Source organism: Taeniopygia guttata, chromosome 5, assembly GCF_048771995.1.
Source record: "Taeniopygia guttata chromosome 5, bTaeGut7.mat, whole genome shotgun sequence".
NCBI lineage: Eukaryota > Metazoa > Chordata > Aves > Passeriformes > Estrildidae > Taeniopygia > Taeniopygia guttata.
The window spans coordinates 60,266,375-60,283,803 of NC_133030.1; the positions used below are offsets into that span (position 1 = coordinate 60,266,375).

General features: G+C 47.8%; 1 protein-coding gene across 5 annotated transcripts; it reads right to left on the reverse strand.

Moving 5' to 3' along the window:
* Positions 1-593: 593 nt before the first annotated feature.
* Positions 594-15,787, reverse strand: DACT1 (dishevelled binding antagonist of beta catenin 1). Of its 5 annotated transcripts, XM_030275191.4 has the most exons (5): positions 15,330-15,786; positions 12,908-13,040; positions 11,170-11,325; positions 6,954-8,855; positions 594-6,459 (listed from the first exon to the last, which is right to left on the reverse strand). In XM_030275191.4, the coding sequence occupies exons 1-4, from the start codon at positions 15,651-15,653 to the stop codon at positions 7,000-7,002; spliced, it is 2,469 nt and encodes an 822-aa protein (XP_030131051.4). In that variant the 5' UTR covers positions 15,654-15,786; the 3' UTR covers positions 594-6,459; positions 6,954-6,999. The 5 variants fall into 5 exon arrangements, with proteins under 5 accessions (XP_030131051.4, XP_030131054.4, XP_030131052.4 ...); XM_030275194.4 differs by having other exon boundaries at positions 594-8,741; positions 11,263-11,325; positions 15,330-15,787; XM_030275192.4 differs by having other exon boundaries at positions 594-8,855; positions 11,263-11,325; positions 15,330-15,787.
* Positions 15,788-17,429: the final 1,642 nt, after the last annotated feature.

Consider the following 17,429-nt stretch of genomic DNA (forward strand, 5'->3'; position numbering starts at 1 on the left):
CAACAAAATTAATTTCTTCCTTTAAAAGCTCTCCTTGCTATTACTGCTTAAATCAAGGACTCAAGGCACTGCTTCTCCCAAATTCAAACTAACAATTTGAATCCAGTTTCATCATGGGTGAAACTGGATTTTCAGTCTGGATTTTAAGGAAGAGCAGGGAGTTCCTTCCAAAATGAGCCAAAAAAAGTCATTGGGACAGTTTGTACAAACAGGCATGGGACTCTTGGAAGGCTTGGTGACCTTGATCCAGCATTCCTGAGCACATGCTTAATTCACCCCAAAGCGTGTGCTGAAATGCTTCGCTGAGTAAGAATGGGCTTAATCACATGCTTAAACACTTATTGCATGAGCACTTCAGAGATTAAGATTGATTAGGTCCTTCTCCTACCTGTACCTCATACCTCCCCTCTTTGTGAAAATCTCGTTTCTGAGGGCATGAAACTCATAAGGAGACACAGGGAACACATTTTTCAACAGGTTGCAAATTTTCCAGCTTCCTGCCCCTTGACCACAGAAGACTTGACCCTTTAAAGGGGGTATAAAACAATTTACTTCCAAAGCCTGATGGCATGAACCCCATCATGAGGTCAGAGTCCAAGTCATATGGATTTTCTTTATTGTCAAGGAAATCTTAGTTCCCAGGACTTACAACTCCTTTAAAACAAACAAAATCCAGATTTTCAGAGCTTGGCTCAGTGAAATCAAGTTGTTAATGTTAATACACTTTATTGATCTTAAAGGAATACAGCATGGAAACAAAGGCCGTTAACTGAGAGAGAGGCTGTTTACATCAACAAGTCACACAGCATGAAAGGAATGAAAGGAGCAGGTCCAAACTGAGGTCCCCAGGAGAACAATGTACAAAGTTCAAGTGTTTCCTTCAGCCTAGACTTAGACTGGTCCCCAATGTCATTTGGACTAAGCTTGCCCATTTTTTGCCTGGAAGCTATTCCAGGCACCCATCACTGGGTCATATCCCCAGTTCCCTGCTCAGGGGGAAGCACATCTGCCCTGCCCCTGGGTCAGTGTTCTACCAGTGTGCTCCAAAACTGCTCTGCTGCCCCAGCCAGCACTGGTCAAGTGCAGATGACCATAAGACACACTTCCAGACTGCTCTGTTGCTCCAAACCAAGGCACAAGTGGAGACACAGTCAGATGAAGAGAAAAACTCTCCAAGGACAGCAAATTCCCAAGGCAAAGAGCAGTGGAGGCACTCAGGTTCTAGGATGGTTCATTTGGTTTGTAGGTCAGCAGCTTTTCCTGTAGTTTATAAGCAACTGCAGGGTGCAAAACTGCTGCCCAACAGTGACTCCCAAGGTAGATTCATTTATGGACTGAAGTCACGAGGAACACGCATGGATTGTGTCCATAACCATATTTGTGGTACAGAGGTTGATGTTCACCATAACAGAGGATTTAGAGTGCCTGCCTGAAAGAGTGGATGGATTTATTGTGCCAGAGGACAAGAGTGACCAGAACCATGTGTCCTTAGTCTGGATAAATGCATGTCACCATCAGCCAAGCATGGAAATTACCTTCTTGGCAAAGCAATGCAAAATTCACCTTCAGCAGAAGTTGGGAGGGCAAAAGACTAATAAATATTAGAGTGAGGAAAATTCAATTGCAAAGACAACTCTCATTAGTTACTTCAAGATCAGAGGAGCACAGGAAATGGTCTGCTGGGCCAGCAGGATGGTCCATCTCCCCCAGCTAATTGTGTTTCAGCAGCTCCAGGAAAAGACAGTCTTGAGGAGGAGCACACAAGCCTGGCCACTGTTTGCAGTCCAGTCACCTCACACTCTTCCTAGCATCCACAATCATTGGTAGAGCACATCCATCCCTACCTTCTCTTTCCCTCTGAACTTGCTGATGTTACATCCATCTATTTCCAGCAGAAACAAATTCCCTGCTGTGTAAAAAAGCACTTTGTAGTATCCCTTTTAAATAGATCCCTCTGGTTTTTATGTATCTTCCCTCATTCCAGAACTGTGAGAATTTTCAAACCCCAAAGCAACTCATAGAATCATAGAATAGTTAAGGTTGGAAAAGACCTCTAAGATCAAGTCCAACTTTTAACTCAAGCATCACCTTGTTCACCACTAAATCAAGTCCCCAAGTGCCACTTTTTTTTTTTAACACTTCCAGGGATGGTCACTCCATCACTTCCCTGGGATGCTTATTCCAATGCCTGAACATCCTTTCAGTGAAGAATTTTCTCCTAATATCCAAACCAAACCTCTCCTGGTGCAACTTGAGGCCATTTTCTCACATCCTATTGCATGTTAATTGGGAGAAGAGAGCAACCCCACCTGGCTCCACCCTGCTTTCAGGGAGTTGTAGAGGGTGATAAGGTCTCTCCTAAACCTCCTTTTCTCCAGGTTGAGGCTCCCAGCCCCCTCAGCCACTTCTCTCAAGACTTTTGCTCTAGTCCAGTCTTTTCATCCATTCCATTGCCCTTCTCTGGATATGCTCCAGTATCAATTGTTTCTCAGCACTGTTCTCCACCTGTAATGTTAAACTGAGAAATGTTCAGGTTTTTGTATTAGCAGCTCAGTCATATTTATTTTTGTTGGCTACTCCAGAGGGACATGCTTTGAAGTTAGCTATTAAAAATGTATTTAGCTGTTTCTGCTTCCTCAAAAATGTCCTTGTTCCTCTTGTAAGAAGAACCACAAGGCTGGGGAAAGCCATGCCCAGTGTGGTGAGTCACCTGCCAAGTGGCCACCACTGCTCATCAAAGCCTTTGCTGCCTTTGTGACAGGAAGGGGTGCAGGTCCCTCAGGGTTGGCTGCTACCTGAGGAGTGCCTGAGCCAACAAACAGATTTGGGATTACTGAAGGCACAGGACTGTTGTGGGGAATCTGTTTTCGGTGCTTATCCAGCATGAACCCCAAGCCATGAGAAAAGCAGAACACTTGTAAGGGATGGACAGATTCCTGCTGAAGCCCCAGGACCGGGAAAGCTGCAGAGGGCTGGGACCTACAGGCTCTCTGCAAGCAGGGGCTGTGCTGTGGAAGCCAAACCCAGTCCTGAGGAATGGAAGCTCATCTCTTGTCCCTAGTTCCTACAGGACTTGGTCGGATCTGGAAGATTTCTGGAAGAAATGAGGCAGAGTCCCTGGGAGGACTCCATTTAGTCCAGTCTTACTGAGCGAGGTGTTAGGCTGAAAACACCTCCTGTCCCCACCTCTTCTGGAAATGCAGATGCACCAGGATGAGACCACTCTATGGGACTCTCCACTCCTCCTTTCCCTCAGAGCCAGCTGTCTGAGCCCTTGCTCCACAGGCACATTGGATTTCTCACGGCAAGCAGGAGGTCCACAGCAGGGGCCCCACGCAGTTGGGATGTCTGGGCACCAGGCCAGAGCCTCTCCCTGACCCCGCACACACCAGACACAGCTCGATTCTTTATTTGCTGACCCACAGATGGTGGCTGGGGTGGGGGAGCAGAGGATAGACCCAGAAAGTCTGCTGGAAGGCAGACAGCCCAGGGACACATCCCCTGTGTGTGGTGCTGATTCCCTCAGTGGGAGTGATGGCATTCCAGAGGTGTGCAGAAACATTGCATTATCTGAACCACAAGGAATCCAGCTCAAAGGGCTCTGCTCGTGTTCCTTTATGCTCCCGTACTTTCCTGCACATAAGGAGCATAGGGATACCTAATCCCAATCCCTCTACCACCTACCCCCACCTTGAAACAGCTCCCAGTGCAATGAAATGTTCCTGCTTCAGACTTCCAAAAACAACCATAAACACTGGGGATAATTAAAAAGTGAACATCATGAAAAATATACTGGCAAGCTGTGAAGCTGGAAAGCCAGGTAGCTTAAAGAAGTGCCAGATATTCAACTGGTCTCCAAGACAAGCAGATGTTTTTCAACCTAACGTTGCAAAAACTTACTAACTCAGATGTGTTTCCTAAATCAGAACCAGAGATGAGAATGTGTGTTGTGTATTGGGACCATATCAAGTACTTTTCCAGCACTGTTAAGATCTGTTATTAAAAAAAAAAGGGAAAAAAAATTTAAAAATGAGGGGGTTGGGTGTTGATAGAAAAAGCTAGGCCTGGATAAAGGATTCTGAATGCTTACCTAAATCATGTAAGAAAAGGAAAATTCCTTCCCCAAACTGAAAAGACTCAGATGCAATTAAGAGGGAGATACCATCAGCCCATTTCCAAGTCTGGTATTAAGCTATTCAACAAGAGAGCTGCAGAATACAGTGGCTGCAGCTGAACCAGTCTTAGCGATATTTAGGCGGTTATTTTATTTTCTTTTTTTAGTCAATTATCTGAAAAGAAACCATTCAGCAGCTCACTTTTGAAAGCCAGCCTTCCTCATGAGGCACAAGGCAATCTGCTATAGCATTGCAATTAAAAACTCATCATCCCAATGCCACTGGGCGTTGGTTTGTCCTTCCACCAGCAGCTCCTTTACAGCCAGAGAGAGAGTGCATGGCTGAGGATCCTCTCTGCTGCTCTTCCACACCTTTGAGGAGATTTACAGGGATTTGCACGTTTTTCTCGCTCAAAGAGAGATTTTGTGGCATGATTAAGAGATCTTCTAGGAAAGAAACTACTAGCTTCCACAAGACATTCCCTTTGTTTGATATAACACCCATCATTTATTAATGGGATGGCTTTAAGCTGTTGCTTAGCTTCAGTAATGCCATATTTAACAACAAACATTACTTCTCTCCCCTCTCTGTAGTGGCAGCCTTTTGTCCAGCAATTTCTGGATTAATAATTCTAAACCAATATACAATTTTTTTAATACATACACATATATATATATGTGTGGCTGCCTTTCCATGTATAAAGTAATAGGAGAGTTTTGAGCAGATAAGGGGAGTTACAGCTTTTGCTGTTTCATGGGAGAGGGAAGTGGAAGGACTTTCTGGGTCACTGAATCCACAGCCTGGTGATGTACTGCAAAACCCTTACAGAAACTGATTTTCCACTCTTTATAAAACAAACAAACAAACAAACAAACCACAAATAGGAAAATAATAATATGCGACATTATAAATAGGGATTTCCTATGCTGCAGATTAAAGAATAAAATGTGCCTCTTAGGAAAAGTGTTCCCACTGTCTCAGATGCTGCTTCCTGAGATGTTTAGTCTTCCTTCCCACATTTGTGATGCAAGGAAACCTGGGGAAAAAAAAAAACCTGCTCTGCCTTTCAGGTGGGTGACAGCAGGAAGGACACAGAGGAACCACAAAGGAAAGCTCTGCTCAGACCTCGCTATGGAATGGACAGGCTGCACACATATCCCTGAAATCCACACCAGCCACAGCACCCACTCCAGTTGTTTGTCCATTGCTTTGTGGATGCCAAAGCAGAATATGAACCTGCAGCAACCAGCTCAACCTGCCCAAAACTTCCAAGCTTCCCACCAGGCAGCTGCAAAGCTTTTGTTGTGAATGGAAGCAGTACTGCCCATGGAGAGGATGGCTTTTTCTTTTGCTGCCAGACTCCCCTCCAGTCCCATGGGAAAACCTGAGACAGAGACCAGTGGGTGACCCAGTTGTCACCTTCCATGACCCTGCTAGGGCTGCAACAGAGCCAACAGCCAAAGCTACAGAGGGCACCATGGACAGGCAGCCTACATTCTCCTCCACCCAGCCCAGCTCCCAGAGCACACAGCTCTTGGGGATTCACTTACTGGACACTCCATGGGGACACCTGTTGTGTCCCACAGATCGATTTGGTATCAGAAACCAACCATCTGCCCCCGTGTTGTACTAACCAAAGTCTGCAAGCACCCAGACAGAGAGCAGGATTAATGTTCTGCTTCCATCTGCTCTGAAACATGAGCTGCCCATCAGCAACAACCTGATGCCTCAAGATGCCTCTGAGCCCCTAAATCCCACCTTGCCCTTGGAAAAATGCAAGCTATGAGAAGAAAAAGAGAAGCTGTAACAAGCCAATTCCCTCAAAGCACAAGTCACATTCACAGCAGCATTTTAAACTTGCCCCCTTTTTTCCTGCAAGGAACGTTATCAGGTCACATCAGGAGACATCTAAGTGGTGACAACACCAATATAAAAGCACTGACTGGGTCTGCACCAATGTAACAAACTTTAAAAAGTATTAAAACAGACTGTTTATTACAGCGTAAGATGTGTTATATTAATTTACACAATGATATATATATATATATATATATATAAAAACAGCCATTGATGATGTACAGTAAATTGGACATCAACAGGAATATTAAAACTACTGATACTCATGCACGTGACATGCATATGGATTTTTTTTCTTTTTCAAAAGCAGTTTTACACAATATAATGAAGTTACTAAGCCTTGGTCAGCTGCTCCAGCTGCAGTTTACTCTGGACACCACCACCAACCACAGTGGGACTCCCAGGAGATCGGAGCAGAGTGCACTCCAGGGAAGGTGACTTAACCTCGGACACAGATTGAACAGGAGCCCTTTCCTGGTGGGGAAGGCTGGGGGAGGACAGGAGTGAGTTTCAAGAAGAGAATCAACAAGAAAAGAAAAAAAAAAAAAAACAGACCAGAGTATCAGAAGGAAAAAGTTCAAGATGTGGCAACAGCAGCAGCAGAAAGGGACAGGCAAAACCATAAAGAACCACCCTCACTCCCTCCCCTTTATTCCCTACAAACTTATGACCTTAAGGTGTTGATATCCTGTATAAGACCCAAAAGTGGACAAACTAGGCAAGGAAGATCCATTCCCAGAAACATTTTAGCCTTTTCTCAAAGCCTTCTGACACCACGCGCTGGAGGCTGTTCACCACTGAAATGGCAGTGTTGTGTTATTGGGTTTTTTTAAACAAGTGTAATGGTCTTTTATTTCCACATAAAAGGCACTAGTATCCACCCAAGTTCTGAAGACAAGTGACATAATTTACCTTAAGTTTTAAATATTTGTATTGAAAAAAAAAAAAAAAATCTGTGGAAATATGTACAAAAAAAAGCACCTTGCTTCCCAAAGCAGAAGCAGATACATTCCACCAAGTCACCTCACTAGACGGTCGTCATGAGCTTCAGGGAGCCTGACCGAAAGCGGAGGATCTTCTTCTTGAGGTTATGGGAGGCTTTGATTTTGACAAAGGCCTTGGCCGCATTTTCATGCAGCTCCGGCGCCGTGACCGTTTGGATGGGGAGCGTCTGGACAAACTGGGACCAAATCAGGCCCCCGCTCTCATCAGAGTCGCTGGTGGTCGTGCTCTCCCCTACAAACTCCACCTCGCTCAGGCTTGACTCGCTGTCTCCAAAGCAGTTCGTGGTGTAGTTGCTCTGCTCATCCTCGCTCGTGTCCACCACGGTGGAGTGGAACAAGGACTCGCACTCGGCCGAGTACTCCGAGTCGCTGGCCACGTAGGCGTAGGGGCTGACGTAGGGCAGGGGCACCTGTGAGTAGACCCCCACGCCCTCCCGCCGGTTCCTCCTCGCCCTCCGCAGGGCCTCCTCGTAGGAGATCTCCGCCGAGGACTTCCAGCGGCGGTAGTCGGCCCGCTTGTGTTTGGGCTTGGCCACCACAACCTCCCGGCCGTGCCCGTGGGAGCGGAGGGCGGATCGGTGCAGGCCCTGCCGGCCCGGGAGGCTCGGCTCCAGCGGCAGGCCGCTGCCTCTCTTCCCCCGCGACGAGGGCTTTTTCAGTTTCTTATTTGTATCCAACTCCTCAGGAAAGCGGCACTTCTTGCCGACCAGTTTGGCTTTCTCCCTCAAGGTCTGCGAGCTGTTTTCCACCCCGTTGGCAAGGTGGGACCTGTGTTTCAACGCAGAGCTTTTCAAAATCTTGACATTCCGGGTGCCTTTGTGAAGCTTCATGTTTTGCTGCTGGGCCGGGATGTACTGGGCGTTCACCAGCAGCCCATCATCCAGGCTCTGCGAGGAAGAGCCCTCACTTTTGAAATCCAGCGCAGGTCTCTCCTCGACAGCCGGTGACGAGGAGCGAGCTGCCTGCAAGCTGCTCTTCAACAGGATCTTTTTGGGAGGCTGGCTGACCCTGTTCTCTGGCTGCAGCACCACCGCCTTCCCTGGGGTCTCTTTGGGAAGTGCAGCAAAGAGCTGGCCGTTCTCCTTGGGGGCATCCCCGGCCGTGGCCGTGGTGTTGCGGCCGAGCTCCGGCGGTGCCGGTTTGACGCCCCGGGGCAGCTGCTTGCTCTGGAGTTCTGTTGTTGTGCTGGGTGGGAAAGCTGCCGGCAAAGGAGCCTTCCTACTCTCCAGCTGCTCCCCAGCCGGCTCCCTCGGCCTCTGCTTTAGCGGGGAGGGAACCGTGTGGTCCGGAGCAGGGGCCCCACCGGGAGGCAAACCCACCGGCTTGGAGCTCTTCAGGTTCACCACATTGCCGTGGGCCACCATTGCTGCCGGCTGCCGGACGCACATGCTCCCATGCCTCAAGATCCCTTTGGTGGCATCGGCGTTGAGACTCGTCCGGGGTTTGTTAGTCCTTACTGCGTGAGTCTTTTTCTGAACCAGGCTTAAGATGTAGCTGTCTATCCTCTTGCTGGTGGAAGGGCACGGAGCCGGCCAGGAGCTCTGCGGGGGGAAGGCGTTGGTGGATTGTCCCGAGTCCATTTCGGATGGCGTGCAAACGTCGCTCATATCGCAAGCCAGCCTCTCCTCTTCTCGCTGGGGGTTCTCAGTCACGGGGAGAAGGAACATGGGGCTCTGCACAGCCACAGCGTGGAGCGGGCTGGGGTAGCGGTAGATGTCGTTCCCGTTTTTAGACACCAGATCGCACTGGTACTTGGGATGTACATCTGCAACGACATCGAGGGAATTTGAGTGCGGTGTGGATAAAGAGCGACAGACAGAGCCTGCGGTCTGGTCCTCATGCTGGCCTTCCTTATTATAGTCCATCCAGCCTATGAGATCTGAAAGGCATTTTAGGAGAGTTTAGAGAGCCTGCCAGGGACAGCTGTGCTACGTTTTTAATGTGCTGCCAAGGACGCCGGTCCATCTAGGCACGCGATGCAAAGCTCTAACTACAGCAGCAGCAATTCTGCAGCCAGGGGTGCTGTTCAAGCAACACAAAAAGCAGCATTATCCTTCTGTGGGCCTCCCTGTCACTGCATCTATGTGGGATTTACCCCAGTAGGAGCATATGGTTAAAACAATAAAAATCACAGTCCTAATGAGAATGTGTACATTGGTTTCAAACCTGTGCCCAGGTTGTTAAGATCTTCCTATCTTCCTTTCAAGCCACCCAGAAGTCTGCAAGGGTCTCTTTATTTGTTACACAGTCACCTGTGAAACTCTCTGCAGGCCTCAGCACATATGAATTTTAAATCCAAAGAGAAACATAAAAAATACAGACAAGAGAACAATTAATCCTTGTAGCTTATTGACAAATTTCACTTCCGGACTTTTTCAAGCATGTCTCGGGTCAGGAAAAAAAATCCAGACTTCATTTTATTGTTGTTTTTATTATTGTTACTATGATTATTATAATAATATTTATAGCAATGCTAATAGTAATAACAGATGCTCCTTTTGAATGATAAGGGGTTAAAGAATGGGAAATAGGCTCATGTTTTTACACAAGTACAAGGAGTGCAGGTCAATCCAGCTGACATCCTAGCCTTGGCTCTGCAAAGAGTGTTCTGCCAGAGAAATCCAGTGCATTTCACGATGCATGAGTCAGATTTAATGGCTAAGGAGCTTACTGGAGAGGTAAGCAACCTTAAGAGCAGGTCTTCCACCCAAACACCTAAGATTATTATTATTTTTTAAGCTTAAGTTGCTCTTGTCTTCTTGGGTAGGGGTACAATCTAAATGATCCTCTGCCAGTCCTGTTTTCTGCCCTTGGGCTGGAAACTTCAGCCAGGGTACTCCAATTGGAATGCTCAGTGCTCATCACTTATCTAAGGCTTATTTCAAAGAGGTCTCATGGGCATTGATGAAATTTGCTGATAGAGATTATGTTCCTGTGTGAGCAGGAGAGGAAGAACAGGGAAGTTAAAACCATAAACTTCCTCCAGGTGATCTCTCAGTTTTCCTACATTTCCTAAACTCTATGTTGACAAAAAGATATTTTTGAAATTTGTCAGTTTGTGAAATTTCATCCCCAAAAGTGAGACTGTATGAATAATGAGAGCTTTAGGTTTCTGTGGTGGATACAGAAAAAACAGCAATGCAATCAGCTGGAATTCCTTGTGTGTTTTGTGGGTTTTTTGTTTTGTTTTGGTATGTTTTTTTTGGTTTTTTTTTTTTTGTAATGTATGGCCCATGAAGATCACATATACCTTACAACAAGGAGCCTTAAATTACCTCAAACTGCTCACAGGAAAACTTAGAGGACTTGTCAGCATCTCAGAATGAATGTATTCCAGGCTACATTTTCCCAGTTCAGAAACAGAAGAGCATGAATTATTCTGTCCTTGATTCACAACAAATCACTTTAAGTTAACCTTAAAGAGCAGAATGCAAAGTGGAAATACTGTGGTTGGAATCATCCTCCTCAGCCCAGAATGAGCTAAACCTTTAGAAAATGTCTGCAGTCAGTAACACTGGATCCCAACAGCCCTATTGAAGAGTCTCTTCTGGAGAACAGAGGGGGCTTGCCTATTGAACCATCCCACAAATCAAGGCTTGCATCTTCAGACTGGTGTCCAAGGAAAGTTCACAGCTCTCTGCCAAAGAGACAAAATGTACCTGGCCTGTTCATGATGTCTATCTGAACATAAATACATAACACACCTCACCATGCTCACCTGGGAGTCAAGGACCATCAGAATTGACAAAATTACTGTTTAAACTTATGTACCCTGACCCCTAAAACCTGTAGCCAGCTCCTTACTCTGTGACTTTAATTCTGACATGGCTAAGAGCTATCATTAATTATTGCTATTCACTAAAAATGCTTTTCTAAAGCAAGAGAAATCAGCTGATGGATGTGTTTCTGTGTACAGGTACCACTGCCCTCTGCTGGGTAGAGCAGCTGTCAGATCTTCACATGCCATTTTTATGTGTTTAGAGTGACATATTCATGTGCAAAGCTGGAGCAGTGGAGGGCAAACAGCCCTGCCTTGTGACCCATGTATGTGAGAGGCACTGGGATCTTTTCAGAGCATAATATGGCACATGAAAGGAAGAAGGGTTAATCCAACCCAGGTACTCCTGAGGCAGTATTTCCAAAGCCAAAGCCACCTCCTGGAGTAGGGTGTACTCGACCTGCTTTTACTATACCTGCAGATTTAGGGCGTCCATCTGAGATATTCAGTGTTGCCTCCAAAGGGCTGCAAAAGCAAGTGCTAGAATGGCAACTGGATAAACACTCACTGAAGACAGAGTTAGATGAATTGGAAAGCGATCCAGAAGCTCCATCACTCAGCTCATAAAACCCTATAAAAATAAGAGTTTGGATTTATATTAGTTATGTCTACACAAAGTTACTATTTGTGTCCCTAGAAAGGCAGTCAAGTGTTTGAGTTGGCTTACTCCAGCACAAGTAGTTATGGGATTTCATTCAGTCACCCCAAAAACAGCCAACAATTTAGTAATATCCTTATTGCCATGAATTTACTTTGTTTAAAAGTAAAGCACTTAAAATACCAGAACTTATCTTAGCATATAGATTTTTTTTTTTAACTTTACAAGGGCTGGGGTTCTAACCTTTACAGGGATTTTCAGATTTTAGCAACAAGGATCTAGGCTGTGTTTGGCAGCTCACTCATTTAATAGAGTGTTATACTTCCAAGAAAGACTCTCCAACTATTACTTAACTACAAAGGTGTTGAGCACAATGCTATCCATTACTTCCCTCAAAGTTCTGGAGATAAACATATAAAAAAGAAGAAAAATGGCAAATAATGTGCAGACACATCAAATTAAATTTCCTGGTAAACTGGGACCACTCAAGTTAATATGACACACCACAACCAAAATTTAAATTGTTTGTTTAGGAATAAGGAATGCAGAGCATGCCTACAGAATGGGAATGCATCCTGGAAAACAATAATCCTAGAAAGGGCTTAGTCAGCATGGAAAAGCAGCTCAATCAAGCTTAATGATATGGCAAAAAAAAAAAAAAAGGTAATGAGATTGTTGGATGTACAAAGAGGCTAATGAATAGCAGCAGGGAAATGACTTCAGCAGTCTACATGGCTCTGGTAAGAAACACTAGAATGGTGAGCCCAGTGCTTGAATCCAACGTGCTTAAAACAAAGCTAAAAATTGGAAAGAGGCCACCAAGCTATTTAGGAGCTTGGAAAAATGCCTTAAAATGAATGACTTCAAGAATTTGACCTGTTTAGCTCATCAAATAAAAGCCAGGAATTACACTGTATAGCACCTCCAAGAGGTAGAAAAGACCTTTCTTTAGGGGAGAAAAGGATATAAAAATATCAGTGCTGGAACGAGTCAGAGTCAGACTAGAAATCAGCAATGCCTTTAACAATTGTTACTTGGAGGATTCTCCACATTTTAGTGTGTTCAGAACAAGTCTAGGGGCCTCTAGGAAAGGCTTCCCATGGTTAAATACCACTTACTGGCTTTAACACAGTTAGCATGAGATGAAATTCAGTATTTGGAGGATTGAATTGTTTGATTCCATGCTCCTTTCTGGCTGTATGACCACTTTTAATACCTTCTTCCTGATGGTGATGCTTCTTTTCACCGTTTTTCCTTCAGCCTCCTCCCTAATATACAGGACAATTAGAATTTTTCAAACTAATGTGAGGGTGGCCTTGAAAAAACAAATGCCCCAAACACTAAAAATCTAATTAAGCTTGAAATGCTCCTCTGAAAGAAGCAAACAGCAGCTTTCCAGTGGTCAGTGAACTCTGTTAGTAGGAATTAATTATCAGAGTGTGAACAAGATGTAGACATTTACTGCTGCAGTACTGAAAACTCCAGCACTAAAATCTACAGCCAGTTTAATTCCAGGTCCCAAGGGAGGCTGCATTTTGCTGAGCACTTCCCTTACCTGAACTTGGACGACTGTCTGTCTCCAGGTGTTCATCTGTCGTTTTTTCCACGTCCAGGCGGAGATCACTTATTTGCTTATCCAGCTCTTGCAACTGATTTAATAACCCAGCATCCCTCCTCCTCAAGCAGTTCTGCAAAAGAAGAGGACAAAGAACATCAGCTCCTTCAGTGGGGCAGACGTGAAGGAGTCCCAAGGACCAACAGACTTCTCTGTCTGAGCCTTGTGAAACACCTCGTCGATATTCTTTTATATAAAAACCGAACAAAGCCCTGACATTTTAGATGGATGCTCTGGATAAATACTTCAGTGAAAAATCATCCAGGCACTTCATCCCAGCCTGCTCCAGCCAGTTCTGCATGAGGAGCATGTTCCACAGCTCAGGAAGACCAAGGGGCTGTGCTGGCCACAGCTGGAAGAACAAAGCTGGGTTGTGTGATACGGCCCCAGCAGACCTGTGCACGTGGAACGGGCAAGGATGGCCGTGCCAGCCCAGCAGGGCACGTTCCCCACCACACTGGTGTTACTCAGAGATCACATCTGCTCACACAATGGCACCAAACAGCTCTGCCAACAAGTGCCTGTGGTGTGGGAACCGCCTTGTTCTGCTGCACATTATGAGCTTCGAGTCCACCATCCAGAGAGCAAGATTCCCAGGGCTGGGAGCACAGCCCTTTTATTAGTTTTGCAGTGCAGCAGGAAGGAAGAGTAATTCTTCCTCTTCTCCCATTATAATTGTATGAAATTGCTGCGAGACAAATTTTAAGGCTATTTATGAAGGTAATTTGATGGCATAAAATAAGCAATAAGAAATTATTTTGGAAGGCACTCATTAACCCACGGTCAACACAATCAGTTTCCCCCTATGCATTATAATGTTGCTTATCCATCATCTGTTCAGCTACATACCCTTTAATTGCTCTGGCTTTGGGGAAAGGGGAGGAGGCAGGAGGAAGGTTCATCTGCTTTTGCTTCTTTGAGTGCATCACTTGATTAGCACCCAGGGGTGCTCTGATACATTCAATGAGTTTGATGCTCATAGCTGGACTAGTTCTGAGCCCATTAAATCCAGGATAATCTTTTCCAGGGAGTGGACCAGTCATAGAATCATATAAGGGTTTGGGTTGGAAGGAACCCTAGAGATCACCACGTTCAAACCTCCTCGCCATGAGCAGGGACAGCTTCCACTAGACCAGGTTGCACAGAAACCTGTCCAGCCTGGCCTTGAGCAAAGGGAGAGCAAATGCTAAAAGCATTGGCAAGCAGTGGCTGAAGATGTGCTGGCGTTTAAGGCCATCCTTTGGAGAAGCAAAGGGGTGATCCCAAGGCTTCTCCCCCATTCCTGCGGGAGCCAGGGCTGGCTGGCAGCCAGGCTGGAGGAGGTGATGGGTTCAAGGGATGACTTCGCTGCGCCACCTACTGCCACCAGCGCCCCCTCCCCCAGTCAGCTCCGCATCTGGTTCCAATCTGCAATGTCAAGTGCACAAATTAAAGCGCTACCACAAATCTCCGACTTTTTTTTTTTTTTTTTTTTTTTTGAGTAATGATTCCGTGGTCCTTCACTACGTCTCTCGGCTGCCAGCCAGCCCCTTTTCAGCAGAAAACATAATTTCTTTTTATCTTCTTAAAAGGGAAATAACCCTAACCTGACTAAACCAAAAGGGTAATAAGAAAAAAAAAAAAAAAAAAAAAAGAAGAAAGAAAGGAGGAAAAACGGGGGGTGGGGAAAAGAAAAAAAAAAAATCAGGGAAATAAATCACGCAATCCAACTTCTCCCTGGGTGAAAGCAAATGCTGAGCCGCGCACAAAGAGCGCCAGGCACAGCTGTACGCTATTTTCATTGAAAAATGATCTGCCGCTTCATGCCGCCCTCCATCTCTTCCCACACCAGCTCCAAAGCGCGTCCTCCAACAAAAGCATCCCTTCTTCACGGGCCCGATCCCGGCGGTGCCCGAGCGCCCGCTGCCTCCTCTCGGGGCCGGACCCGGGAACCGGCTCCCAACTTCCATTCATGGCAACGGCGGCGCCTCTCTTGCCATGAATGGAAGCGGGACCGCCGGCCTGGCTCCGGGACCCGACGGGAACTGTGCGGCCACCGGCACAACACCGGCACGACCCGTCCGACCTCCGAGCTGTCACCGGCCCGCCGCCTCACCTGCGCGCCGTGCGGGGTGACAGCGGCCCGGGGGTGCCGCCTGCGGGGGTTCCCGGCTCCGTTCTCGCCTTTCCGGGGGCAGAACCCGCGGGTCACACCGATACGGGGGCACCGAGCGGGCGCGCATCCCCGGCGCTCCCCGTCCGCATCCCGCGGCGTTCACCACCGGCATCCCCCAGCGCTCCCCGTTCGCATCCCCGGCACTCCTCGCCCGCATCCCGCGGCGTTCACCACCGGCATCCCGCGGCGCCCCCCGCCCCCGCTCACCAGCTGCCTCCGCAGGAGGAGGATGTTCTCCTCCAGGAACTTCTCCTCCAGGCTGCGCGGCCCCTCTCCGGGCTGCTCCCCGCGGCCGCCCTGCGCCCCGGCTCCCGCTCCCGCCGGCCGCCGCAGCAGGAGGCTCTTGACCAGCAGCTCCTGCCTCTGCCGCAGGTACTCCAGCTCGCCCAGCCCGGCCAGCGTGGCCTCCAGCCGCTCCCGGGTGCGCTGCCGCTCCGCCTCCGCTTCGCCCTTCTCCCGCCAGCGCGCATCGGGCGCCCCCGCGGGTCCCCCCGCCGCCGCCGGGGCACTCGCCACGGGGCTCGCCTTCATCGCCGGGGAGGGGGCGGCCGCCGCTGCCAGCCCTGCCCGCGGGGGCACCGCGCCGAGCCCCGCGCCGGTGCCGCCACCGCCGCCGCCGCCGCCGGTCGCGAATGGTCCGCGGGGCGCCCGGCTGCCTCCCCGGCTGCCACCGCCCCGCGCCCGCCCACCGCCCGCCTCCAGCCCTCCTCCATCCCTCCTTCATCCCTCCTTCATCCCTCCCTCCTGCCCGCCTTCCTCCCCGCCCGCCCGCGGATCCACGCCCGTGGTCGCCTCGCTCCTTCTTCATCTTCTTCTTCCTCCTCTCGCCTCGGCCGCCGCGCTGGGTGCGGGGAGGTGGAGCATGCGGGAGTGCAAACCGCTGACCTTCCCAAAAACTCCATTCGTGACCTCTGGAGCCCTGCACGGCGTAGTTGCTGACCATCAGAGATTGATGATGGAGTTGTTGTTGTTATTATTATTATTATTATTATTATTATTATTATTATTATTATTATTATTATTATTATTATTATTATAGAATCGCAGAACGGTTTGAGTTGGGATATTAAAAAACACCTGTGGGAATCCTGGGACCCTGGCAGGGGTCAGGAGCCCCCCTGGACAGAGCCCCGAGAGACACTGTCTGTGATCTCTGTCCATGGAGAGGAGTTTTCAATCTTACAGGATGAATTACAAGCTTTGAGTGTTTGATAAGAGTAATAATTAAGTGTGAAACGGGTGCAAGAGTAAAATTTTAGGTTTCTAGATTAGGGGTTCAGAGGGGACAAGATGGAGGAAATCGGGTGTGTCTTGTCCTTTTTCTCCTTCTTCATGCCCTCCATGTTTCACTCTAATGTTGGCATTTTTCTGTTGGTTCAGGCTGGGGACACACTGTCCAACGTAGGTGACAGATATTGGCACGTTATTGTAAATCCAGCACAGGTAGTTTCTGGTATTTAATGTTTGTACCATCCCACTGAGGGCAGAGCCCCACACGCTGCCCTGCAGGACAGAGCTGCGGCAGGGCAGCAGAACATGTTAGAGATAAACAGAATAAACAACCTTGAAACCAGCACAGACCAATTATGGCTTCTGCTTTGGCAATGGGGCAGAAAGACAGAGACTTTCTACAATCTCGGAATCACCAATACCCACAGATTCCGACAAAGACCTCCTTCCAACTGCCCCGTGCCATGGGCAGTGACACCTCCACTAGGACCTGGCTGCTCCAAGCCCCGTCCAAGCTGGCCAGGAACGCTGCCAGGGATGGAGCATCCACAGCTTCTCTGGGCAACCTGTGCCTCACATCCTCACAGCAAAGAATTTCTTCCTAATTCCTAATCTAAACCTGCCCTCTGTCAGTTTAAAGTCAAGCGCTGTTTAAACAGACCAGCACATCCAAACCAGGAGCAAAAATGATGCATCTGGGGGGAAGAAAAATCCAGGCATGAAGAGATGATGGTGTAAGGAGAGGGAGAGGTGGAAAGCAGAGGAGAATGTGGAAATCCTTGCACTGGGGTGCTGACCCATGGGCAGCAGGATCAAAGCACTGGTGAGGAGTTGCTTCAAAGCCTGTGCAAATAAAGCAGTCCAAAAAAGCCATAGTGAAGTGAACTTTGCAGCAGCACGCAGACTAATTGCAGCAAAGGATCTGCAATTAGGTTTTCAATGGGCATGTGGTGGAAAGAGGCGGAGAGTGGAATGCAGATGCTGAAGGAAAAAAAAAATAGAAATTGTTAGTTTCAAAATAGAGTGAAAATTTAGTTGCAGACATGTACTAAGGGGAGAAAATTGAAGAGGAGGAAA